We start from the raw sequence: 26831 nt of genomic DNA on the forward strand, positions 1-26831 counted from the left end.
CTCCTGTACCATGCCTGCAGTCCCCAACCATCTCCTGTACCATACCTGCAGTCCCCAACCATCTCCTGTACCATGCCTGAAGTCCCCAACCATCTCCTGTACCATGCCTGCAGCCCCCAACCATCTCCTGTACCATTCCTGCAGTCCCCAACCATCTCCTGTACCATGCCTGAAGTCCCCAACCATCTCCTGTACCATGCCTGCAGTCCCCAACCATCTCCTGTACCATACCTGCAGTCCCCAACCATCTCCTGTACCATGCCTGAAGTCCCCAACCATCTCCTGTACCATGCCTGCAGCCCCCAACCATCTCCTGTACCATTCCTGCAGTCCCCAACCATCTCCTGTACCACGTCTGCAATCCCCAACCATCTCATGTACCAAGCCTGCAGTTGGGCAGCATAGGTGTGCCCAAGTGCTGGTTGACAAGTTACAGGCGTGTCATTTAGCAATGACAATGCCAATAGCCAGGAACCCTGCAACATCTCCTCCCAGTGTAGTACAAGCATGCACAGCCTGCACAGGGTGACAACACTGCTCTGAATTTGGGAGCAGTGCAGCATCGTTGTCACCTCATCACAGGAAGCAGCATTGGGTGGACTTATCTGGTCAGCCCCCAACCTTCTATCCAGGAGCTTTTATTTGGAGTCCTATAGATACGGTTGCTACATTGTTTAAGCCCTGATGAAGGGGGATTTTTTGAGCCCCTGAAACATGTTGGTTGTCTTTCATTTTTTTGTATTGTCATCTGTAATATCAGTAGAAGACATTTCACTCCGAGACAATCATTTGGCAATCTTTGTGGCTTACCTAAGCAATTAAAGCTAGACAGGGGTGCTAACTCTTCCCAAAACTTCACCTTGCTAATACACCAACCCCCCCCCCCCCCCACTGTCTGGTCCCAGGATGTTGTGTAGATGAGGGAGGGAAAGAGGATATTAATACCATCACAGGCCCAACACAGAGCTAACAAGGGGATTGAAGCAGAGAGGAATAGAACGGCGGGTGGAGGGTTGTCCTTCCGGAGGACTCGTCCTACATAAGTGCAATGACCGGATCTCTTCAACAATGAAGACATAATCCAGTTTACCTTCTCATAGTGTGTCTCCATGCACAGGAAGATGAAATACGCTGTAGCACAAGCCAGGCATCCCTCTAGATAAGAGCTGCCTCCGATCTTCTCCGCTTCTATGTAGTACATATTCAGAGTCTTCACTGTCTCCTCAAACAGTTGCTTCTCAATCTGGTGAAAACATAAAGAACAAATACAAAACTGACATGAACAACCGATACTGTGATATTTTATTATTCCACATCATTGTTCACACATACTGCTGAAAAGACTGCAGGCATGGTACAGAAGATGGTTGGGGGCTGCAGGCATGGTACAGGAGATGGTTGGGGGCTACAGGCATGGTACAGAAGATGGTTGGGGGCTACAGGCATGGTACAGGAGATGGTTGGGGGCTGCAGGCATGGTACAGGAGATGGTTGGGGGCTACAGGCATGGTACAGAAGATGGATGGAGACTACAGGCATGGTACAGGAGATGGATGGAGACTACAGGCATGGTACAGGAGATGGTTGGGGGCTGCAGGCATGATACAGGAGATGGTTGGGGGCTACAGGCATGGTACAGGAGATGGTTGGGGACTGCAGGCATGGTATAGGAGATGGTTGGGGGCTACAGGCATGGTACAAGAGATGGTTGGGGAAAGCAGGTATGGTACAGGAGATGGTTGGGGACCGCAGGTATGGTACAGGAGATGGTTGGGGACTGCAGGAATGGTACAGGAGATGGTTGGGGACTGCAGGTATGGTAAAGGAGATGGTTGGGGGCTGCAGGCATGGTACAGGAGATGGTTGGGGGCTGCAGGCATGGTACAGGAGATGGTTGGGGACTGCAGGTATGGTACAGGAGATGGTTGGGGACTGCAGGTATGGTACAGGAGATGGTTGGGGACTGCAGGAATGGTACAGGAGATGGTTGGGGACTGCAGGTATGGTACAGGAGATGGTTGGGGGCTGCAGGCATGGTACAAGAGATGGTTGGAGACTGCAGGCATGGTACAGGAGATGGTTGGGGGCTACAGGCATGGTACAGGAGATGGTTGGGGATTGCAGACATGATACAGGAGATGGTTGGAGACTGCAGGCATGGTACAGGAGATGGTTGGAGACTGCAGGCATGGTACAGGAGATGGTTGGGGATTGCAGGCATAGTACAGGAGAATGTTAAGGACTGCGGGCATAGTAGAGGAGATGTTTGGGAACTGTAGGCATGAAAATTGAGATGGTTGTAAATCGCAGGCATGGTACAGGAGATGGTTGGGGACTGCAGGAATGGTAAAGGAGATGTTCGTGGACTGCAGGAATGGTTTAAGAGATGGTTAGAGACTGCAGTCATGGTACAGGGGATTGTTAAGGACTGCAAGCATGGGACAGGAGATGGCTAGGGACTGCGGGCATAATACAGTTGATGTTTGAGAGCTGTAGGCATTGTACAGGAGGTGGCTGGATGTTCATGAGGGAAATAAGTATTCGGATTAAGGTCTGGAGACCGGCTAGGCCACTCCAGGACCTTAATGTGCTTCTTCTTGAGCCGCTCCTTTGTTGCCTTGGCCGTGTGTTTTGGGTCATTGTCATGCTGGAACACCCATCCACCACCCATTTTCAATGCCCTGGCTGAGGGAAGAAGGTTCTCGCCCAAGATTTGACGGTACATTGCCCCGTCCATTGTCCCTTTGATGCGGTGCAGTTGTCCTGTCCCCTTAGCAGAAAAACACCCCCAAAGCAGAATGTTTCCACCACCATGTTTCACAGTTGGGATGGTGTTCTTGGGGTCATAGGCAGCATTCCTCCTCCTCCAAACACGGCGAGTTGAGTTGATGCCAAAGAGCTGGATTTTGGTCTCATCTGACCACAACACTTTCCACCAGTCCTCCTCTGCATCATTCAGATGTTCAGTGGCAGACTTCAGACGGGCCTGGACATGTGCTTTCTTGAGCAGAGGGACCTTGCGGGCACTGCAGGATTTCAGTCCTTGTCGGCGTAGTGTGTTACCAATTGTTTTCTTGGTGACGGTGGTCCCAGCTGCCTGGAGATCATTGACAAGATCCTCACGCGTAGTTCTGGGATGATTCCTCACTGTTCTCATGATCATTGACACTCCACGAGGTGAGATCTTGCATGGTGCACCAGACCTAGGGAGACTGACACTTGTTTTGTGTTTCTTCCATTTGTGAATGATTGCACCAACTGTTGTCACCTTCTCACCAAGCTGCTTGGCCATAGTTTGGTAGCCCAGTCCAGCCTTGTGTAGGTCTACCATCTTGTCCCTGACCTCCTTGGACAGCTCTTTGGTCTTTGCCATGGTGGAGAGTTTGGAATCTGATGGTTTGATGGCTCCTGTGGACAGGTGTCTTTTATACAGGTAACACAATGAGATTAGCAGCACTCCCTTTAAGAGACTGCTTCTAATCTCAGCTTGTTACCTGTATGAGAGACACCTGGAAGCCAGAAATCCTGCTGAATGATAGGGGATCAAATCCTTCTTTCCCTCATGAACATGCAGATCAGTCATCATTTGTTAGATGCATTTCTGCTGAATTTGTTGTTGTATTCTGTCTCTCAGTGTTACACCGAACATTCCATTGTTAGACCGATCATTTCTGTGTGAGGGACGAACATTCCATTGTTAGACCGATCATTTCCGTGTGAGGGGCGAACATTCCATTGTTAGACCGATCATTTCTGTGTGAGGGGCGAACATTCGGCATCAGCCGGGGAGCAAATACACATTTCCTTCACTGTATGTGAATGGGGCCTTATACACAGAGCAGGTGTGCGCGTTCCTGGCACCTGATATGTGGGCGGGGCCTTACACAGAGTGGACACGCGTGTTTCTGGTACCTGATATGTGGGCAGGGCTTATACACAGAGCGGGCGTGCGCGTTCCTGGCACCTGATATGTGGGCGGGGCCTTACACAGAGTGGACACGCGTGTTCCTGGTACCTGATATGTGGGTGGGGCCTTACACAGAGTGGACACGCATGTTCCTGGTACCTGATATGTGGGTGGGGCCTTATACACAGAATGACACAAAAATCCGCACTATAGCATACGAGCACTAAACTCATACAATGTAACTAGAGATTAAAAACGATACAATTATTTCCAACCACCAACAAGAAAGACAATGTTGCAATGATGATATGTGGAAATGGCGCGGGTTTGGAAGGCTCGGATGTGATGCCGCAGAACTCTTGTAGCGTCTCTAGCACTGGTACAGACAGCTCCCACCAGCTGCGGCGGATCAGCCCGGGACGGCGCTCTCCTTTTCCTGACCACTGAGTGTATGATGCGATTATCCAGCAGAGCCGCGCTCTCCACTTGTTATTGGGGCAGAAATAAAATATGTTACAAAGACTTCCAGTGACCGGAATACACGGATCTCTACAGGCGTCTTCTGCACATGAGCAGAGCCACCAGGAATCAGCCACGGAGGAAGTGACACGGTCCTACCACAAGGCCCCGTTCATATCTCAGCCATTTGTAACTTCAAACTTGAGGAGAAAAAAAAAAAAAAAATCAATTATTCTCCATGGAGATGGTTCACATCGCCTGAAGCTCAGACAAGTCCTGGAGTTTTTTTTGTTGCCCGAATCGGGCAGATCTGTGCATTTTTTCAGCGTCTTTATTTCCATAGAAATGAATGGAAACATGCGGTTTGCGTTTTTTTTTTGCGTATTCGTGCGTTTTTGTGTTTTTCTGCTCAAATGAAAAAAAAAAAAATACTATGTGAATAAATAAATGTAAAATAAATACAAAAATACATTACAATAATACTAAATTAAATCAAATAAATAATAATTAACCCTACCACTAAAAAAAAAATATATTAAATTATGAATAATAATAATAAAATAATAATAACATAAATAATAATAATATAAATCCCTGTGCCTGCGTGGGTTTCCTCCAGGTACTCTTGTTTCCTCCCACACTCCAAAGACATGCTGGGAGGTTAATTGGCTCCTGTCTAAATTGGCCCTAGTATGTGTATGTATGAATGTGAGTTAGGGACCTTAGATTTACGCTCCTCGGGGGCGGGGACTGATATGAATGTACAATATATATGTAAAATGCTGTGTAAATTGACGGCGCTATATAAGTACCTGAAATAAATAAAATAATTATTATTTACTTTGTGTTAGGGTGTTTATTTTTATTTTTTTTTAACAGTTGCGTTTATTGAAATTGTACATAAGTAGAACAAAGCAAGGGACATAAGAACACGCAAACGTATGGCAAGCAGTAACAATACAATACACATAACATTTATTTTTATTATTATTATTATTATTACTAATATTTTATTTAAATTTTTTAAGAGTTAGGGGGTTAAGGTTACGGATTAATTATTATTATTATTTTAATTTAAATATTTATTAATTTTTCAGATAAACAAGTTATACAAACAAACTCATTAAAACCGTAGCTTATTATCAAAGCATTTATCGTTTCATCCCCCCCCCCCATTTACCATTATTATTATTTATCGTTCATTTATTTTATTGAGTTAAATTTTTTTAAAAAACCTCAATAAAAATGATTGTTCAAAAAAATAAAAAATAATGTGAGCTTCTTTGAAGCTGAAGTGAAGGTTTGTTTTGACCATGAAAGGGTTAAGGATCCGCCCGGCCCTTATGGCCTTCTTTCTAATTCTCTTTTTTGGGTTTTTTTTTGTTTTTTCTCATTGTATTATTCCCATTCCGCTCACATTGTATCCTTTTCATTGTCACATATAATAGATCGATGGAAGAGAAATGTTTTTACATCTCCTACAAAGTCCTCCGGAGCAATTCCTTCCTTCTCCGTGTCCGAGATCATTGCAGTAATTAGAGCAAAAAACCGTCAGAATTGGATGTCTTCCCTGCGGCCCCCCCCCCCCCATGGCGATCCCCCCTCCCCACCATGGTGATCCCCCCTCCCCACCATGGTGATCCCCCCATCCCCCACCATGGCGATCCCCCCCTTCCCCAGACTCTTCTGCTCTATTGATTAATGGCTCATCTCCCATCTGACAGTTAAAGGGCCCCAGACACTTGGCAGCATTCACTGCAGGCATGACATCCCTTGAAGAATCCCCAAAATAGCGAATGTGTAAATCAACAGAGGACAGAAGTGTGACAATATCTCTGCGTTCTCCCAGCCATGAGCGTGTTCTCTGCGTGTGATCCGCGCCGCACACCATGCATGGAACAGATGCACATTGGATTGTGGCTCTGAGAGAGAAAACATCCATATGGCAGCTCCTGGCACACATACCCATCATACTGCACATACATGGAAGGGGGCCATTCACCGCAGACACGCTTCATCCCACTGAACCTCTACACGGAATGAAACCTCTACACTGAATGAAACCTCTACACTGAATGAAACTTCTAGGGATCGGGCCGACTGCCCGGAGTCCACTCTGGGGAGCTTCAGAGAAGTTTGGATGCCGAACCGGAGCCCCACTGAAATCAATCCCACTGAATGAAACCTCTACATGGAATGAAACTTCTACATGGAATGAAACCTCTACACTGAATGAAACCTCTTCACGGAATGAAACCTCTACACGGAATGAAACCTCTACACGGAATGAAACCTCTACACGGAATGAAACCTCTACACGGAATGAAACCTCTACACGGAATGAAACTTCTACACTGAATGAAGTCTCTACACTCCCCCACATCAGTTGTAGGGATCGGCCCGACTGCCCGGAGTCCACTCTGGGGAACTTCAGAGAAGTCTGGATGCCGAACTGGAGCCCCCACTGAAATCAATCTAAAAATGCCCATTTTCTGGGATAATAAGCAAGGAGATGTCAAAAAAATAGCATGTGGGGTGGGTGGGCACTGCCATAGGGAGCAGATGGGTGGGCACTGCCATAGGGAGCAGATGGGTGGGCACTGCCCTGGGGAGCAGATGGGTGGGCACTGCCCTGAGGAGCAGATGGGTGGGCACTGCCCTGGGAGCAGATGGGTGGGCACTGCCCCGGGGAGCAGATGGGTGGGCTCTGCCCCGGGGAGCAGATGGGTGGGCTCTGCCCCGGGGAGCAGATGGGTGGGCACTGCCTTGGGGAGCAGATGGGTGGGCTCTGCCCTGGGGAGCAGATGGGTGGGCACTGCCCTGAGGAGCAGATGGGTGGGCACTGCCCCGGGGAGCAGATGGGTGGGCTCTGCCCCGGGGAGCAGATGGGTGGGCTCTGCCCCGGGGAGCAGATGGGTGGGCACTGCCCCGGGGAGCAGATGGGTGGGCACTGCCCCGGGGAGCAGATGGGTGGGCACTGCCCCGGGGAGCAGATGGGTGGGCTCTGCCCCGTGGAGCAGATGGGTGGGCTCTGCCCCGGGTAGCAGATGGGTGGGCTCTGCCCCGGGTAGCAGATGGGTGGGCTCTGCCCCTGGGAGCAGATGGGTGGGCTCTGCCCTGGGGAGCAGATGGGTGGGCTCTGCCCCGGGGAGCAGATGGGTGGGCACTGCCCTAGGGAGCGCATACCAATGCAAACCAAATTTAAAGCAGTTGTAAAGAATATTTTTTTTTTATGTCATACTTACCGGTTCTGTAATGGTTTTGCACAGAGCAGTCCCGATCCTCGTCTTTTGGGGTCCTTCTCTTTTGTGTGCCACCATAGGAATCCACTTAATAAGAGGGCACATCTGCAGGCTTGCTCCTGAGCCAGGCTGTGTGCTTCTATAGAGACACACAGCATGGCTTTACCCCACCCCCTTCTCACAGGATTTGACTGAGAGCAGCACTTAGAGCCAATGGCTCCCACTCCTGTCTGAACTTCAACTTCTGGGGTCCACCAGTACTCTTGGCTCCTCTTCTTCTCTGTCTGTCACCATAGAAATCCACTTACTAAGGGGGCACATCTGCGGGCTTGCTCCCGAACCGGGCTGTGCGCATCTATAGACACACAGCGTGGATTGGGCTCGCCCCTCAACACATGATTTGATTGACAGCAGCTGGAGCCAATGGCTCCCACTACTGTCTGAACTTTCTCTTCCAAGGTCCCCCACCGGAGCTTCTGGCTCCTACTTTTCTCTGTGTGCCACCATAGGAATCCACTTACTAAGGGGGCACACCTGCGGGCTTGCTCCCGAGCCGGACTGTGTGCTTCTATAGACACACACAGCGTAACTTGGGCCCGCCCCTCTTCACAGGATTTGATTGACATCAGCAAGAGCCAATGGCTCCCACTATTATCTGAACCTCCTCTTCCAGGGTCCCCCGCCGGAACTCTTGGCTTCTCCTCTTCTCTGTGTGCCACCATAGAAATTCACTTACTAAGGGGGCACACTTGTAGGCTTGCTCCTGAGCAGGGCTGTATGCATCTATAGACACACACACAGCATGGTTTGGCCCCACCGCTACTCACAGGATTTGATTGGCAGCAGCTGGAGCCAACGGCTCCCACTACTCTCTGAACCTAATCTTCCAGGGTCTCCCGCTGGAGCTCTTGGCTCCTCCTCTTCTCTGTGTGCCACCATAGGAATCCACTTACCATCTATTGACACACACACACCGTGGCTGTACCCCACCCCCTCCTCATGGGGTTTGATTGGCAGCAGCTGGAGCCAATGCCTCCCACTACTGTCTGAATCTCCTCCTCCAGGGTCCCCCGCCGGAGCTCTTAGCTCCTTTTCTTCTCTGTGTGCCACCATAGGAATCCACTTACTAAGGAGGCACACCTGCGGGCTTGCTCCCGAGCCGGGCTGTGTGCATCTATAGACACACACACAGCGTGGCTTGGCCCTGCCCCTCCTCACAGGATTTGATTGGCAGCAGCGGGAGCCAATTGGTTCAGTTTCTGTCTCTGAGCCACTTTGGAAAGAGAGAGTAGACTGTTGGATCGAGATAGGCTTAGGCAAGTATGGAGGGAGGGGGGTGATGATGAGGGGGGGGGGGGTGGTGGTGATGAGGGGGGGAGGGGGAGGGGGGTGATGAGGGGGGGAGGGGGGGGTGTCACAACTACTGGGACATTTTTTACCTTAATGCTGGTACCTTAAAACCTTTAAATAACATGCTTGGGGGGGGGGGGACCATACCATACATGCCCCCAACATAGGAGGTACCTTGCCAGATATGATGTTAGTTGAAATCTACATTAATAATTACACTTTTTCTGATTCACAAAGTTCTTTTTTTTGTTTTTTTTTACTAGGTGCACTAAATACGAGTCTAAGCCCCCCGTCGGCCATCATGCAGCCCCTTGGTACCTGCCATGCGACCCCGGCACCAGTCATGCAGCGACCTCTAGCAGTCGTTTGTAACATTTTCTGCAGTCTAGATTTGCGTTCTCCAACACGGGGCGGCGGGGGGGAGGGGGACCAGCAACTCGTCATTTGATGGCCCCTTCCTTTTCTGAATGAAAACAGTGAGTGATCGGTACCAAGCCACTTCCTTAATGGAGAAGCTATGAAACAGGTTCCACATTACAGAACAAGTCCAGCTGAATGTGACCAACGACCGCTAGATGCACCACGACCTGCACACGGGAGCGCCTTCACAGGGCCACATCGCGAGTCTCACTATGTCCACAGACCGTCTCGCCCACGGAACACCACGTGCCGTCCTTGTCAGCAGCCACAGCCGAGGCCCCCGTACCTCTGGCCTAACCCCCCCGGTCACATCACGCCCGACTTTGAAATCGTTCGACTTATAGTGAAGTCACACGATTTCATAGTCGGGTGAGATGCCGAAATTCAGGCGCGATTTGCAGGACATCCGACACAGAGGACTATGCAAATCGCACCAAAAGTAGCGCAGGCGCTGCATTAGAAATCAGTGCGGCTCCAACCAAGTCTGAACCGCGCCAACTTGGCCGCTGTAACTGCAGACAATAGTGTGCGACTTGGCGTCCAATTTTCAAATCGCAAGTCGTGTGACCGGGGTGTAAGCAAAGGAAGACCTGCACCTTCCGTGAATCAGGCACCAGACTCTCTCTAAGCCCAGCAGAGCCTCAACTAACCACACCGGACCATACAATGGGGGGGGGGGGGGGCACTGTATCATGTGATACTAAAGTGCTTGTAAAGGCTGAAGATTTGTCACCATTCTATGCAGGTAACCCCCCCCCCCCAATACCTGAGCCTGAACTTGGTCCAGCAATGTGCACTGGAGCCCTGGATCTCCCAGGTCTCTCCCTCCTCATTGGCTGAGACACAGCAACAGGAGTCATTGGCTCCCGCTGCTGTCAATCACAGCCTATGAAGAGGAAGAAGGGGGCGGGGCTGAGCCATGCTCTGCTGTGTCTTTTAGGCACAGAAATCGGGGCTCAGGAGTGACCAGATACCAGTGTTCCATAGCAAGCATAATGCGATGGGGACACTGCTCAGGGGAGAGGAGCCAGATGTGGGTACAAAATTCTGTAAGGGACATTCTTCCCACTGACCCCCAATGTAAGGGACATTCTTCCCACTGACCCCCAATGTAAGGGACATTCTACCCACTGACCCCCCAATGTAAGGGACATTCTTCCCACTGACCCCCAATGTAAGGGACATTCTTCTCACTGACCCCCAATGTAAGGGACATTCTTCCCACTGACCTCCAATGTAAGGGACATTCTTCCCACTGACCCCCAATGTAAGGGACATTCTACCCACTGACCCCCCAATGTAAGGGACATTCTTCCCACTGACCCCCAATGTAAGGGACATTCTTCTCACTGACCCCCAATGTAAGGGACATTCTTCCCACTGACCTCCAATGTAAGGGACATTCTTCCCACTGACCCCCCCAATGTAAGGGACATTCTTCCCACTGACCCCCCCAATGTAAGGGACATTCTTCCCACTGACCACTAATGTAAGAGACATTCTTCCCACTGACCCCCAATGTAAAGGACATTCTTCCCACTGATCACCAATGTAAGGGACATTCTTCCCACTGACCCCCAATGTAAGGGACATTCTTCCCACTGATCACCAATGTAAGGGACATTCTTCCCACTGACCCCCAATGTAAGGGACATTCTTCCCACTGACCCCCAATGTAAGGGACATTCTTCCCACTGACCTCCAATGTAAGGGACATTCTTCCCACTGACCCCCAATGTAAGGGACATTCTTCCCACTGACCCCCCAATGTAAGGGACATTCTTCCCACTGACCCCCAATGTAAGGGACATTCTTCCCACTGACAACCAATGTAAGGGACATTCTTCCCACTGACCCCCAATGTAAGGGACATTCTTCCCACTGACCGCCAATGTAAGGGACATTCTTCCCACTGACCGCCAATGTAAGGGACATTCTTCCCACTGACCCCCAATGTAAGGGACATTCTTCCCACTGATCACCAATGTAAGGGACATTCTTCCCACTGACCTCCAATGTAAGGGACATTCTTCCCACTGACCCCCAATGTAAGGGACATTCTTCTCACTGACCCCCAATGTAAGGGACATTCTTCCCACTGACCACCAATGTAAGGGACATTCTTCCCACTGACCACCAATGTAAGGGACATTCTTCCCACTGACCACCAATGTAAGGGACATTCTTCCCACTGACCACCAATGTAAGGGACATTCTTCCCACTGACCCCCAATGTAAGGGACATTCTTCCCACCGACCCCCAATGTAAGGACATTCTTCCCACCGACCCCCAATGTAAGGGACATTCTTCCCACCGACCACCAATGTAAGGGACATTCTTCCCACCGACCACCAATGTAAGGGACATTCTTCCCACCGACCACCAATGTAAGGGACATTCTTCCCACCGACCCCCAATGTAAGGGACATTCTTCCCACCGATCACCAATGTAAGGGACATTCTTCCCACTGACCACCAATGTAAGGGACATTCTTCCCACTGACCCCCAATGTAAGGGACATTCTTCCCACTGACCACCAATGTAAGGGACATTCTTCCCACTGACCACCAATGTAAGGGACATTCTTCCCACTGATCACTAATGTAAGGGACATTCTTCCCACTGACCCCCAATGTAAGGGACATTCTTCCCACTGACCCCCAATGTAAGGGACATTCTTCCCACTGACCACCAATGTAAGGGACATTCTTCCCACTGATCACCAATGTAAGGGACATTCTTCCCACTGATCCCCAATGTAAGGAGCATTCTTCCCACTGATCACCAATGTAAGGGACATTCTTCCCACTGACCACCAATGTAAGGGACATTCTTCCCACTGATCACCAATGTAAGGGACATTCTTCCCACTGACCCCCAATGTAAGGGACATTCTTCCCACTGACCCCCAATGTAAGGGACATTCTTCCCACTGACCACCAATGTAAGGGACATTCTTCCCACTGACCACCAATGTAAGGGACATTCTTCCCACTGACCACCAATGTAAGGGACATTCTTCCCACTGATCACCAATGTAAGGGACATTCTTCCCACTGACCCCCAATGTAAGGGACATTCTTCCCACTGACCCCCAATGTAAGGGACATTCTTCCCACTGACCACCAATGTAAGGGACATTCTTCCCACTGACCATCATGCTGAAGCACCATAAGTTATGTTTGGGTTTCCTGAAAACAGAATGTAGTTTGAAGGTCTCTTCCATGTTATCAGAGCTGAGGAAGGCTGCTCTAGTGAACACTAATTGTTTGTTCTACATATTATATTTTTTATTTACTGCCATCTCTTTAGGTAGGAACACTTATCCTGAGACAAGAGCAAGAAGTGACAGTTATCAGTATGACTCGGAGTAGGCAGTGACAGCAGTTTGACTGAGTCGACAGTGACAGTTAGCAGTGTGACTCGGAGTAGCCAGTGACAATTAGCAGTGTGACTCGGAGTCGGCAGTGGCAGTTAGCAGTGTGACTCCGAGTTGGCAGTGGCAGTTAGCAGTATGACTCCAAGTTGGCAGTGACAGTTAGCAGTGTGACTCGGAGTAGCCAGTGACAGTTGGCAGTGTGACTCGGAGTAGGCAGTGGCAGTTAGCAGTGTGACTCGGAGTTGGCAGTGGCAGTTAGCAGTATGACTCCAAGTTGGCAGTGACAGTTAGCAGTGTGACTCGGAGTAGCCAGTGACAGTTGGCAGTGTGACTCGGAGTAGGCAGTGGCAGTTAGCAGTGTGACTCGGAGTTGGCAGTGGCAGTTAGCAGTATGACTCCAAGTCGGCAGTGACAGTTAGCAGTGTGACTCATAATAATCATGAAGCAGATAATACCCGACTGTCCAGCTCTGGTGGGAACTTGGTCTGGAACTGACACATGGTTCCTTCGCTGTAGTCCCTCTGTATGAAGACCTTGGTGGCCAGGGAGGCGCTCCTCCTCATCTCCTGCAGGTTGTGCATCTGCAAAATAAAAAGAAGAAAGAAACAGAAGTTGGATTTTGAATGAAGACACCAGGAGCGGACAATGGCGCTCGGCATGGCGGTGTGAACGAGGCTTCCTTAATCCGCCGCGCTCCTTCCTGAAACAAAAGCCGAGGCAGGAGCAGCGGGAAGATCTCAGCGGGTTTCAGCTCGCCTGAAGGATCCGGGAGAGGATGTATTATGAGGGCAGGAAGCCCAGCTGATAAAAGGTGTTAAAATACAGTAAATATAACCCGTTTCTATATAAATAATGTACAGCGAGCAATTAAAGCGCCTCCTGTTGATATCTGGACGCCTGCTGGTTTGGAGAAGAATTAAGTGGCTTGTCTCCAGCGTTATTCGGATCTCGTCTTCGACATTCTTCCTTAATTTAATTAGATTTTTCAAAGAAACAGCCAGCGGTGCCGATGGAGGGGAATAAAAAGATTGCATTTTTTATGTTACTTACATAGTACTTATGATTTATTTATTCAGGTCATGCCTCAAAATGCTCAGCATCCTGTCGGTTCGAACAAGGAAACACTATGAAATGGTTCGAGTCCTACCCTGGCCTGTAATGGGGGCTGGGGAGGAGACTGGAGACACTGGGGAGGTCGGGAGCTACTAGGATTGTCAAGGGCTTCACTTAATTGGATTTTTCCGGAAGGAAACAATTTGATGCAAGTAGAAAAAACCCACCGATGTCTGGTCAGAGCTACTTAGCTTTACCAGCATAGTACGGAGGTCTGCTCTTAGCAACAATGTAACCCCTGGCCTACCGGTCTATCAATGTACGTTTATAAACAGCATGGCGGCCAAGGGGTTAAATCGAGTTCAAGGCTGCTGCTTGTCAAGGGCTTCACTTAATTGGATTTTCCAAAAGGTAACGATTTGATACAAGAAGAAAAAACCACCGATATGTGGTTGTTGCCATTTGGTTTTACCACCAATGGAGGGACGGCTGGTCTTAGCAACGATGTAACGACTGGTCTACCGAGGTACGTTTATAAACAGCATGGCGGCCAAGGGGTTAAATCGAGTTCAAGGCTGCTGCTTGTCAAGGGCTTCACTTAATTGGATTTTCCAAAAGGTAACAATTTGATACAAGAAGCAAAACCCACCGATGTGTGGCTGTTGCCATTTGGTTTTACCAGCATTAGAGGGACAGCTGGTCTTGGAGACAACTAGCGACTGGTCTACCAAGGTACGTTGGCCTTAGCAGCAACGTAACCCCTGGCCTACTAGTCTATCAAAGTACCAAGGCTGCTGCTTGTCAAGGGCTTCACCCAATTAGATTTTCCAAAAGAAAACGATTTGATACAAGAAGCAAAACCCACCAATGTGTGGCTGTTGCCATTTGGTTTTACCAACATTGGAGGGACGGCTGGTCTTAGCAACAACATAATCCCTGGCCTACTAGTCTATCAAAGTACGTTATAAGCAGCATGGTGGCCAAGGGTTACATCAAGTTCAAGGCTGCTGCTTGTCAAGCGCTTCACCTAATTAGATTTTCCAAAAGGAAACAATTTGATACAATAAGCAAAACCCACCGATATGTGGCTGTTGCCATTTGGTTTTACCAGCAATGGAGGAACGGCTGGTCTACCGAGGTACGTTTATAAACAGCATGGTGGCCAAGGGGTTACATCAAGTTCAAGGCTGCTGCTTGTCAAGGGCTTCACTTAATTGGATTTTCCGAAAGGAAAAATTTTATATAAGCAGAATAACCCACCGATATGTGGTTGGTGCCATATGGTTTTACCAGCATTTGAGGGATGGCTGGTCTTAGCGACAAGGTAACGACTGGTCTACCAAGGTACGTTTATAAACAGCATGGCGGCCAAGGGGTTACATCAAGTTCAAGGCTGCTGCTTCTCAAGCGCTTCACCTAATTTGATACAAGAAGCAAAACAATTTGATACAAGAAGCAAAACCCACCGATATGTGGTTGTCCCCATTTGGTTTTACTGGCATAGTAGTGACGGCTGGTCTTGGCAACAACTAGCGACTGGTCTACCAAAGTACGTTGGTCTTAGCAGCAACGTAACCCCTGGCCTACTAGTCTATCAAAGTACCAAGGCTGCTGCTTGTCAAGGGCTTCATCTAATTAGATTTTCCAAAAGGAAAGTATTTGACACAAGCAGTAAAACCCTCCGATATGTGGTTGTTGCCATTTGCTTTTACCAGCATTGGAGGGACGGCTGGTCTTAGAGACAACATAACCCCTGGTCTATCAAAGTACATTTATAAACAGCATGGCGGCCAAGGGGTTAAATAGAGTTCAAGGCTGCTGCTTGTCAAGGGATTCACATAATTAGGTTTTCCAAAAGGAAACTATTTGATACAAGAAGCAAAACCCACCGATATGTGTTACCAGCAATGGAGGAACGGCTGGTCTACCAAGGTACGTTTATAAACAGCATGGTGGCAAAGGGGTTAAATAGAGTTCAAGGCTGCTGCTTGTCAAGGGATTCACCTAATTAGGTTTTCCAAAAGGAAACTATTTGATACAAGAAGCAAAACCCACCGATATGTGGTTGGTGCCATTTGGTTTTACCAGCATAGCAGTGATGGCTGGTCTTGGCAACAACTAACGACTGGTCTACCAAGGTACGTTTATAAACAGCATGGTGGCCAAGGGGTTACATCAAGTTCAAGGCTGCTGCTTGTCAAGGTCTTTACTTAATTAGATTTTTCAAAAGGAAATTATTTGATACAAGCAGAAAAACCCACCGATATGTGGTTGTTGCCATTTGGTTTTACCAGAATTGGAGGAACAGCTGGTCTTAGCAACAACTAACGACTGGTCTACCAAGGTACATTTATAAACAGCATGGTGGCTAAGTGGTTACATCAAGCTCAGGACTGATGCTGCGAACTTGGTGGTAGTTTTAACAGCCAGTGTAGAGCTTTCCAATAAAAGTGCTCCAGGAAGTCCTAGAACTGCTTGATCACATTTACGGGGACCTCAAACTGCGCCCCCTGGCGGCACTCATGGTGGGAGCCTGTGGACCGCAAGATAGTGAGAGCAGGAGGAACTCAGGGGACATCAGTTCCTCAATACTTTCCCCGCGTCTAATGACCCCATGTGTTGCATCACTTCCAGGTCACAGGTTTAAAACTGCATGTTGAGTTAAAATTGCTGCATTGCAATGTGTGTTCACTTGAGTGGCACCATATCTTCTTGTGGGGAAGGCAATCCGGTTGTAGGTGGGTCACCTTTATGAGGCCCTCACAGTGTGCTCCCTGGTGCCACCCACATTGGGTGTTCGGTACTGCGGGAACCTGTGACTCGGCATTAAACCCAGGAAGTATTGGGGAACAGAACTCAGGGAACATCCGTTCCCCAATACCTCCAGCATCTAATGACCCCGCGTGTTGCGTCACCTCCAGGTCCCAGCTTTGGCAGAGTTTAAGGTCTCATGCACACTAGAAATGCTGGGAAAAAAATGACAAATATTTTAGCGTATTTTGCCGGCATTCAGCAGTGTTTTTCCTAGTGTGTAAGCTATGTCCTAGTAGCTTCAGCATTAAGGAGCGGGGCCGCCATTGTTAAGGAAAGGGCCGGGAAGCTGGCCGCCGCATCCTTAACAATGGATGAGTTATCAGCTGCCAGCGGGATTCCCCACTGACAGCTGAAGGTGAAAAAAAAAAATAAATGCCAGCAATATAAAAATGTGAAAAAAACGGCATGGGAGTCCCCCCATCCCAATCCATACCAAGCCCTTCGGGTCTGGTATGGATTTTAAGGGAAACCCATGCCAAAACAAAAACAGTGTGCACCCCCCCCTCCCCCCACAAATCTATACCAGACCCTTATCTGAGCATGCAGCCTGGCAGGTCAGGAAAGGGGGAGGGGGGCAGGCAAGCACCCCCCCTCCCTGAGTCATACCAGGCCACATGCCTTGAGCATGGCGGTCCCCTCAAAGCACCTTGTCCCCCCACAGAAGAAACTTGGCCGGTGGTTGTGGGGGTCTGTGGGTGAATCTGGAAGTCCCCTTTAACAAGGAAGCCCCAGGATCCCGTCCCCCATATGAATGAGTATGGGGTACACAATACCCCTACTCATTCACCAAAAAAAAGTGTAAAAAGTAAATAACACATGTTTTTTGACAAGTCCTTATTAAAGAATCAAAAATGTAAAAAAAGCCCCACCCCCAGTGTAGATCCACCATCAATCACGACACCCAATGCCACCGCCGACCCGCAAAAAAAAAAAAAAACCCGATCCCTACGAAGGCTCCCACCACCTGCCAGCTCTTAAGTAACTAAGGGGCGAGGCCGTCCGGTGACGTCACTTGGAGACCCAGGCCCTTTTGACGTCACAGACCCGCCACGTCCCTAAAAAGTGGCTGCCAAAACGCCCTGTGTGCACGAGGCCTAAAAGTCTTCACGTCGAGTTTAAATTGCTGCATCTCAGCTGCGCCAACGCGTGTCCATTTGCGTGACACCATATCTGCTTCTAGGTGGGCAATCAGGAGGGAGTGAAAATGTAGAACTGCCTTTTTTTACTGCCCACTGGCTGCCTTTGTGAAAGCAGCCTTAAGGGCCACATACACTTTAAAGTAGAAGTAAAAAGTTTCTCAAATTCCCTGTCGTCTTGCCTTGTAGGCTCACGTAGCCAGCGTTGGTATGCCGCCATCGGTGAAGTCACCTTCAGTAGGATGTAAGCGGCCATGATTCAGAGGTGGGTTTAGGTAGAGAAGACATCGTAGGAGGTTCTCGATATCGTCATACTCAATGTAGTAGCCATGGCACATTCGTACTATTCCCATCCTCGTGTTTTTGGCAGAACTCCCCAGACAGAGACGCTAATTAGGAACTTGTGTTGAGCAGCACAGAGGATTCCAATGCCAAATCTGACAAAGTGAGCACATGGTCAGACTGGAGAGGATCCTAGAAAACGGGCGAGGATGGAGCGAACGATTCGTAATATCAGAACAGTTTATATCATGTGTTGGTAAAAACAGGCGTAAAACGTAGGGGGGCTTTATGTATATTAGGGTCGATTCTTTACCATCAGACGATCTTCCTTGGTCTATTACCTTTCAGTCTCTGAGCATGACCAGAATGCGCATGTCTGATATCCTATTCACTGCAATAGGTACACATAGTTGCTGGTTATGAGCCAAACGGCCCTGCGTCCGGTTCAGAAGGGTTTACCAAAGTTGGATGCCAAACTCGAACCCCACTGACTTTCAGCACATGGCCGATCCCCAAAGGTGACTCCGGCTCCCTGAGCTGTCATTGGCCATAAAAAAGGAAGGAGAGGGGATAATGGTGGAATCGTTGCCAAAATATGGCCATGTGACCATTTTTAGGAAATGACGTAAGGCTACCAAAGGTGACTCCGGCTCCCTGAGTTGTCATTGGCTATAAAAAGGAATGAGAGGGGATAATGGTGGAATTGTTGCCAAAATATGGCCATGTGACCATTTTTAGGACCAAAGGTGACTCCGTCTCCCTGAGTTGTCATTGGCCATAAAAAAGGAAGGAGAGGGGATAATGGTGGAATTGTTGCCAAAATATGGCCATGTGACCATTTTTAGGAAATGACGTAAGGCTACCAAAGGTGACTCCGGCTCCCTGAGTTGTCATTGGCTATAAAAAGGAAGGAGAAGGGATGATGGTGGCATCATTGCCAAAATATGGTCATGTGACCATTTTTAGGAAATGACGTAAGGCTACCAAAGGTGACTCCGGCTCCCTGAGTTGTCATTGGCTATAAAATGGAAGGAGAGGGGATAATGGTGGAATCATTGCCAAAATATGGCCATGTGACCATTTTTAGGAAATGACGTAAGGCTACCAAAGGTGACTCCGGCTCCCTGAGTTGTCATTGGCTATAAAAAAAGAAGGAGAGGGGATAATGGTGACATCATTGCCAAAATATGTCCATGTGACCATTTTTAGGACCAAAGGTGACTCCGGCTCCCTGAGTTGTCATTGGCCATAAAAAGGAATGAGAGGGGATACTGGTGGAATCATTGCCAAAATATAGTCATGTGACCATTTTTAGGAAATGACGTAAGGCTACCAAAGGTGACTCCGGCTCCCTGAGCTGTCATTGGCTATAAAAAGGAAGGAGAAGGGATGATGGTGGCATCATTGCCAAAATATGGTCATGTGACCATTTTTAGGAAATGAAGTAAGGCCAATTTCCTCACCCTTTGGCTTACATGGTCGGGGATTCCCACCCATGTAAGTGAGTGGGTTGGGTGCCGTCAGTGGTTGATAAGGATGTGATGGCTTCTGTCAGCTGCTGCTTCCTTAGTAACCATTGACAGCATTGCCCAATTATGGCCGCCTGTCCATATTTAGTCAATGATGTACGGCTCCTTTCCTTGCCTATTTACTCACATGGCTGGGGATTCCCGACCATCTAAGTGAGTAAGTTGGGTGCCGTCAGTGGTTGATATGGATGCAGTGGCTGCTATCAGCCGATGCTTCCTTAGCAACCATTGACAGCATTGCCCAATTATGGCGGCCTGTCCATATTTAGGCAACGACGTAAGGCTCCTTTCCTCGCCTATTTACTTACATGGCCGGGGATTCCTGACCATGTAAGTGAGCAAGTTGGGTGCCATCAGTGGTTGATAAGGATGTGGTGGCTTCTGTCAGCTGCTGCTTCCTTAGCAACCATTGACAGCATTGCCCAACTATGGCTGCCTGTCCACGTTTAGGTTATGATGTAAGGCTCCTTTCCTTGCCTATTTACTTACATGGCTGGGGATTCCCGACCATGTAAGTGAGTAAGTTGGGTGCCGTCATTGGTTGGTATGGATGTAGTGGCTGCTATCAGCCGCTGCTTCCTTAGCAACCATTGACAGCATTGCCCAATTATTGCTGCCTTTCCATATTTAGGCAACGAAGTAAGGCTCCTTTCCTCGCCTATATACTTACATGGCCGGAGATTCCCGACCATGTAAGTGAGTGGGTTGGGTGCCGTCACTGGTTGATAAGGACAGTAAAGGGGAAGAGGCCCCAAAATGGAATTAGTATACAGATACAGTATACTGATATGAATGAATGCACACAGATCCCACCAATCAGAGTGTATCATACACCTCTCCTTGACAAAGTGGCAACTAAAGAACCACGAAACGTGTCAATGGTGTGCTTCAGCCTGTTCTCATGGTCTTTACATACCGACCTTCCTGAAGAACCTCACCTCCACTGACCACACATTGGTTCCATTTCGGGGTCTCTATCCCTTTACCACATACAGTATATGTGCTTGGGAACTCATGGTGTCCTTCATCGCCTAGGACTTTGGCCTTCTAGTTATCAAGGGGCTCAAGTAGGGACTGGATAACTGGGAACTGTACAGACCCCACAGGGAAGGGGATTTATAGGGTTGTCATGTCCATCAATCACTATCATAGCCGTTTACTGAATTTTATTGCCATTCCTTTGGAGGCTTTGGGATCCTCCTACCACACCAAGCTGGAGGTGAGACAGAAAGACTCGTCTCCATTTGTGAATATCGATTGGCAATTTATATGACATATATTAGCAATTTTTATTCCAAACTGGCAATTGTTATGATATACGGTATATTGGTAAATTGTTGACATATATTGGAAATTTTGATTCTGTAAATTGGCAATTTATAGGACGTAAAGCGGCACAATTTATGACATTCTGGCAATTTTTATGACGTATATTGGCAGGTATTTAACAAAACATATTCCAGCTCTAGTTCTATCATGGATATGGGCGGACAGTGCGCACTCTCAGGTGTAATTTGAGGGTATGTACATCCAAATTGGAGGAAGGGTTTAGGAATTACAGCTCTTAACAGTAGCCATCCCCCCTTTTTCAAGGGACCAAAAGTAATTGGACAATTGAATCAAAAGCTGTTTCCTGGCCTGGTGTGGGCTACTCCATTATTTCTCCATCAATTAAGCAGGTGAAAGGTCTGGAGTTGATTCTAAGTGCGGGATTTGCATTTGGAATTTATTGCTGTGAACCTCCATCATGCGTTCAAAGCAGCTGTCCATTGTAAGGCTTCAAAAATGAAACCAATCCATCAGAGAGATCGCAGCAACATTAGGAGCGGTCAAATCAACAGTTTTGTCCATTCTGAGGAAAGAAGAACGCACTGGTGAGCTCAGCAACATGACAAGGCATGGAGGTCCACGGGAGACAACAATGATGGATGATCGCAGAACCCTCTCTATGGTAAAGAAGAACCCATTCACAGCATCCAGACAAGTGAAGGACACTCTCCAGGAGGTGGGTGGATCATTGTCAAAGTCTACAATCAAGAGGAGAATTCACAAGAGCAAATACACAGGGTTCACCACAAGGTGCAAATACAGAGGGGTCACCACAAGGTGCAAATACAGAGGGATCACCACGAGGTGCAAATACAGAGGGATCACCACAAGGTGCAAATACAGAGGGTTCACCACAAGGTGCAAATACAGAGGGGTCACCACGAGGTGCAAATACAGAGGGATCACCACGAGGTGCAAATACAGAGGGATCACCACAAGGTGCAAATACAGAGGGTTCACCACAAGGTGCAAATACAGAGGGTTCACCACGAGGTGCAAATACAGAGGGTTCACCACGAGGTGCAAATACAGAGGGATCACCACGAGGTGTAAATACAGAGGGATCACCACGAGGTGTAAATACAGAGGGATCACCACGAGGTGTAAATACAGAGGGATCACCACGAGGTGTAAATACAGAGGGATCACCACGAGGTGTAAATACAGAGGGATCACCGCGAGGTGCAAATACAGAGGGATCACCGCGAGGTGCAAATACAGAGGGATCACCGCGAGGTGCAAATACAGAGGGATCACCACGTGGTGTAAATACAGAGGGATCACCACGTGGTGTAAATACAGAGGGATCACCGCGAGGTGCAAATACAGAGGGATCACCACGAGGTGCAAATACAGAGGGATCACCGCGAGGTGCAAATACAGAGGGTTCACCGCGAGGTGCAAATACAGAGGGATCACCACGAGGTGCAAATACAGAGGGATCACCACGAGGTGCAAATACAGAGGGATCACCACGAGGTGCAAATACAGAGGGTTCACCACGAGGTGCAAATACAGAGGGTTCACCATGAGGTGCAAATACAGAGGGATCACCACGAGGTGCAAATACAGAGGGTTCACCACAAGGTGCAAATACAGAGGGTTCACCACAAGGTGCAAACCATTCATAAGCCTGAAGAATGGAAAATCCAGATTAGACTTTGCCAAAAAACATCTAAAAAAGCCAGAACAGTTCTGGAAAAGCAATCTTTGGACGGATGAAACTAAGATGAATCTCTACCAGAATGATGGGAAGAAAAAAGTCTGGAGAAGGCTTGGAACAGCTCATGATCCAAAGCACACGTCATCTGTAAAACATGGTGGAGGCAGTGTGATGGCATGGGTGGAGGCAGTGTGGTAGCATGGGCGGAGGCAGCGTGATGGCATGGGCGAAGGCAGTGTGATGGCATGGGCGGAGGCAGCGTGATGGCATGGGCGGAGGCAGTGTGATGGCATGGGCGGAGGCAGCGTGATGGCATGGGCGAAGGCAGTGTGATGGCATGGGTGGAGGCAGCGTGATGGCATGAATGGAGGCAGCGTGATGGCATGGGTGGAGGCAGTGTGATGGCATGGGCGGAGGCATTGTGATGGCATGGGTGGAGGCAGTGTGATGGCATGGGTGGAGGCAGTGTGATGGCATGGGTGGAGGCGGTGTGATGGCAAGGGCGGAGGCGGTGTGATGGCATGGGCGGAGGCGGTGTGATGGCATGGGCGGAGGCAGTGTGATGGCATGGGTGGAGGCAGTGTGATGGCATGGGTGGAGGCAGTGTGATGGCATGGGTGGAGGCAGTGTGATGGCATGGGCATGCATGGTTCCAGTGGCACTGGGTCGTTGGTGGTTATTGATGATGTGACAGAAGACAGAAGCAGCCGGATGAATCCTGCCGTGTTTACAGATATACTGTCAGCCCAGATTCAGCCAAATGCAGCAAAGTTGATTGGACGGCGGTTCACAGTACAGATGGACAATGATCCAAAACACACTGCAAAAGCAACCCAGGAGGAAGGAAAAGAAGTGGAATATTCTGCCATTGCCAAGTCAGTCACCTGATCTCAACCCCATTGAGCATGCATTTCACTTGCTGAAGGCAAAACTAAAGGCAGAAAGACCCACAAACAAAGATCAACTGTACATTACAAAGGGGGACAGAACATGTGACAGAACAATACCAATACAATGCGATATACGAGGGGATCGAGGGCCCTGCTCCTTGGAGCTTACAATCTAGGAGGGAGGGGATGGTGGTACAGGAGGAGATAGCTGTGGGGGATGGAGTGGTAGGAAGAGTGGAGGAGATCGGCAATTAGCAGGGGGCGGGGTAGGCTTCCCTGAAGAGGTGGGTTTTTAGGGTGCGCCTAAAGGAGAGGAGAGTAGGCGATAGTCTGATGGATTGGGGTAGGGAGTTCCAGAGGATGGGTGATGCCCTGGAGAAGTCCTGGAGGCGGGCATGTGAGGAGGAGACCAGGGAGCTAGAGAGTAGGAGGTCTTGTGAGGAGCGGAGTGTGCGTGTTGGGTGGTATTTGGATATTAGGTCAGTGATGTAGTTTGGGGCAGAATTATGGACAGCTTTGTACGTCCCGTATATATATATAGGCAATTTTCATGACGTATATTAGCAATTTTAGATGGGAAGAATATAGCCAATTTATATGACATATTGCCAATTTTAATGGCATATTTGACAATTTGTAAGAAGTATATATCGGCAATATTTATGATATATATTGGCAATTTTTATGACCTATATTGCCAATTTTTATAATGTATAAAGGCAATTTTTCACATATATGGGCAATCTTTATAAAACATATTGGTAATTTTTATGACATTTATTGACAATTTTTATTGCGCATACTGGAAATAGTGGCAATTTTTATAACATATACTTTCAATTTTTATACATAGGCAAATTTTATGATGTATACTAGCAATTTTATGACATATATGGGCAAATTGTATGATGCATATTGGCAATTTACATGACGTATATTAGCAATTTTTCTGAAGAATATTGGCAATTTTTATGATGTATTGGCAACATTAGTGGCATATATTGACAATTTGTAAGAAGTATATATATAATCAGCAATTTTTATGACCTATTGGTAATTTTCATGATGCATATTGGCAATTTTTATGACATATTGGCAATTTTCATGATGTATGTCAGCAATTTTTCTGAAGAATACCTGCAATTTTAATGGCATATATTGACAATTTGTAAGAAGTATATATATGTATCGGTAATTTTTATGATGTATATTGGCAATGTAAAAACATTTTGGTAATTTTGGCCTATATTGGCATTTTTTTTCACATATATGGGCAATGTTTTTGATGCATATTGGCAATTTTTCTGACATTTATTGCCAATTTTTATGGCGCATGCCTGAAATTGCGGCAATTTTTATAACATATACTTTCAATTTTTATACATAGGCACATTCTATGACCTGTACTGGCATTTTTATGACGTATTTTAGCAATTTTACTATTTTTATGACATACCCTGGCACCATTTTTTTCTACTTGGGTCAGCATTGTCCTCCTCTGTGTTGGAAGAGGAAACCTTCTTTGACATCTCCATAAGAACTGGTGAGTCACACATTTCCATCCCCCCCCCCCATACATCCAGAGATCAGTTACAATAAATAAATTTGGTTGTTTTCCCGGTCCACTGACATGACAACCCTGTAATTCAGCTGCTGGATATCCTATTCAGCGAGTCTAAAGGAGCCGCTAATAATAATCCTAGCGTGTAAGAGGTCCTGGTAACGTGTCAAGCTTCCGCACGGGTGCATGAGTCACGGGAAAGGGGCGACGTCCTTCTGCACTCGCAATGTATAATCCCGAGATCCGTTTAGAACGTGTCCTCCCACTCCTCTCCCCGAAATAGATCTCTTCTCACTCCACTCACCCACTTGGTTGCGTTTGCTGACTTGCTTGTTAAATGCTCCGAGAAGAATGATTCACGTTATGAATGCTAATAGATGGAAATGAGAGCAGATCTCGTGTCTGAAGAATGGCCTCTCCCGTAGAGGTGACCAACGCTCAACCGACGATCTCCAGTCTACTGGACCTTGATGGCCAATGGACGCACCAATCTGGTCCTCCTGGAAGGCGATGTGCCGGGCCATTTCCCTAATCTCCTCCATGCACATGCTGTTTGTTTTCCTGGAGGCATGAGAACGCGGGATGGAAGCAATATGATTCTCGTAGATAAACAACATCTGACAGAAAGAGATATTACTGCTCTTCTGCTCAAGGCAACGGCTTCCATGTGAACCATCATGCATGAGAATGCGGCTCTGTGCTCAGAATCTCTGTAAACACGCATCGGGTTGACTAGGGACCCGTCACCGAGGAAAGAGCGCTTTGACAGATTTGTTTCTGCCACATCCAGATTTATGGACCGTTTATACGTACCCCGCCGGGCGCCATTGAATTTTAGTCATTAGTATGTAGGCCTTCAATCTCCACAAGGCTTTGTGTTCGAGAGGTATACATTAAAAGATCGGTGAAAAAAAAACATGAATGCTATGCCCCCCAAACAATCTACATACCTAAAATACAGCGGAGAGGGCCTCTTTCATATGAGCGGTCAGAGGGCCCCTCAACCACCCACCACCTAAAATACAGCCGGAGGAGGCCTCTTACATTCAAGAGGTCAGGGGGCCCTTCCAACAGTCCCCCTATAATACAGCTGGAGGAGGCCTCTTTCACACGAGTAATCAGGAGACCCCAGAACCACTTATCTAAAATACAGCAGAGGAGGCATCTTTCACACGAGTGGTCAGCAGGCCCCAGAACCACCCATCTAAAATACAGCGAAGGAGGCCTCTTTCATACGAGTGGTCAGGGGGCCCCAGAACCGCCCATCTAAGATACAGTGAAGGAGGCCTCTTTCATACGAGTGGTCAGGGGGCTCCAGAACCGCCCATCTAAGATACAGTGAAGGAGGCCTCTTTCATACGAGTGGTCAGGGGGCCCCAGAACCGCCCATCTAAGATACAGTGGAGGAGGTCTCTTTCATACGAGTGGTCAGGAGGCCCCAGAACCACCCACCTAAAATACAGCAGAGGAGGCCTCTTTCATACGAGTGGTCAGGGGGCCCCAGAAACGCCCATCTAAAATACAGCGGAGAAGGCCTCTTTCATACAAGTGGTCAGGGGGCCCCAGAAACGCCCATCTAAAATACAGTGGAGAAGGCCTCTTTCATACAAGTGGTAAGGGGGCCCCAGAACCGCCCATCTAAAATACAGCAGAGGAGGCATCTTTCATACAAGTGGTCAGGGGGCCCCAGAACCGCCCATCTAAAATACAGCAGAGGAGGCATCTTTCATACGAGTGGTCAGGGTGGCCCCAGAACCGCCCACCTAAAATACACCGGAGGAGGCCTCTTTCACACGAGTGGCCTGGGGACCCAGA

General features: G+C 48.2%; 1 protein-coding gene across 2 annotated transcripts in view; it reads right to left on the minus strand.

The window, feature by feature from the left end:
• The window catches only part of LOC149450481 (golgin subfamily A member 7B-like), a 61149-nt gene that overhangs the window by 17445 nt on the left and 16873 nt on the right, over positions 1-26831 (minus strand). For both annotated transcript variants that reach the window (XM_089691926.1, XM_089691927.1), the window contains 2 exons: positions 13215-13340; positions 1091-1243 (listed from right to left, as the gene is read on the minus strand). In XM_089691926.1, coding sequence (XP_089548052.1) covers positions 1091-1243; positions 13215-13340 — 279 coding nt within the window. The remainder of the gene's footprint in view (positions 1-1090; positions 1244-13214; positions 13341-26831) is intronic.

This window comes from Staurois parvus, unplaced genomic scaffold, assembly GCF_062004578.1.
Source record: "Staurois parvus isolate SC_StPar_1 unplaced genomic scaffold, SC_StPar_1.0 ptg000574l, whole genome shotgun sequence".
NCBI classification, from domain to species: domain Eukaryota; kingdom Metazoa; phylum Chordata; class Amphibia; order Anura; family Ranidae; genus Staurois; species Staurois parvus.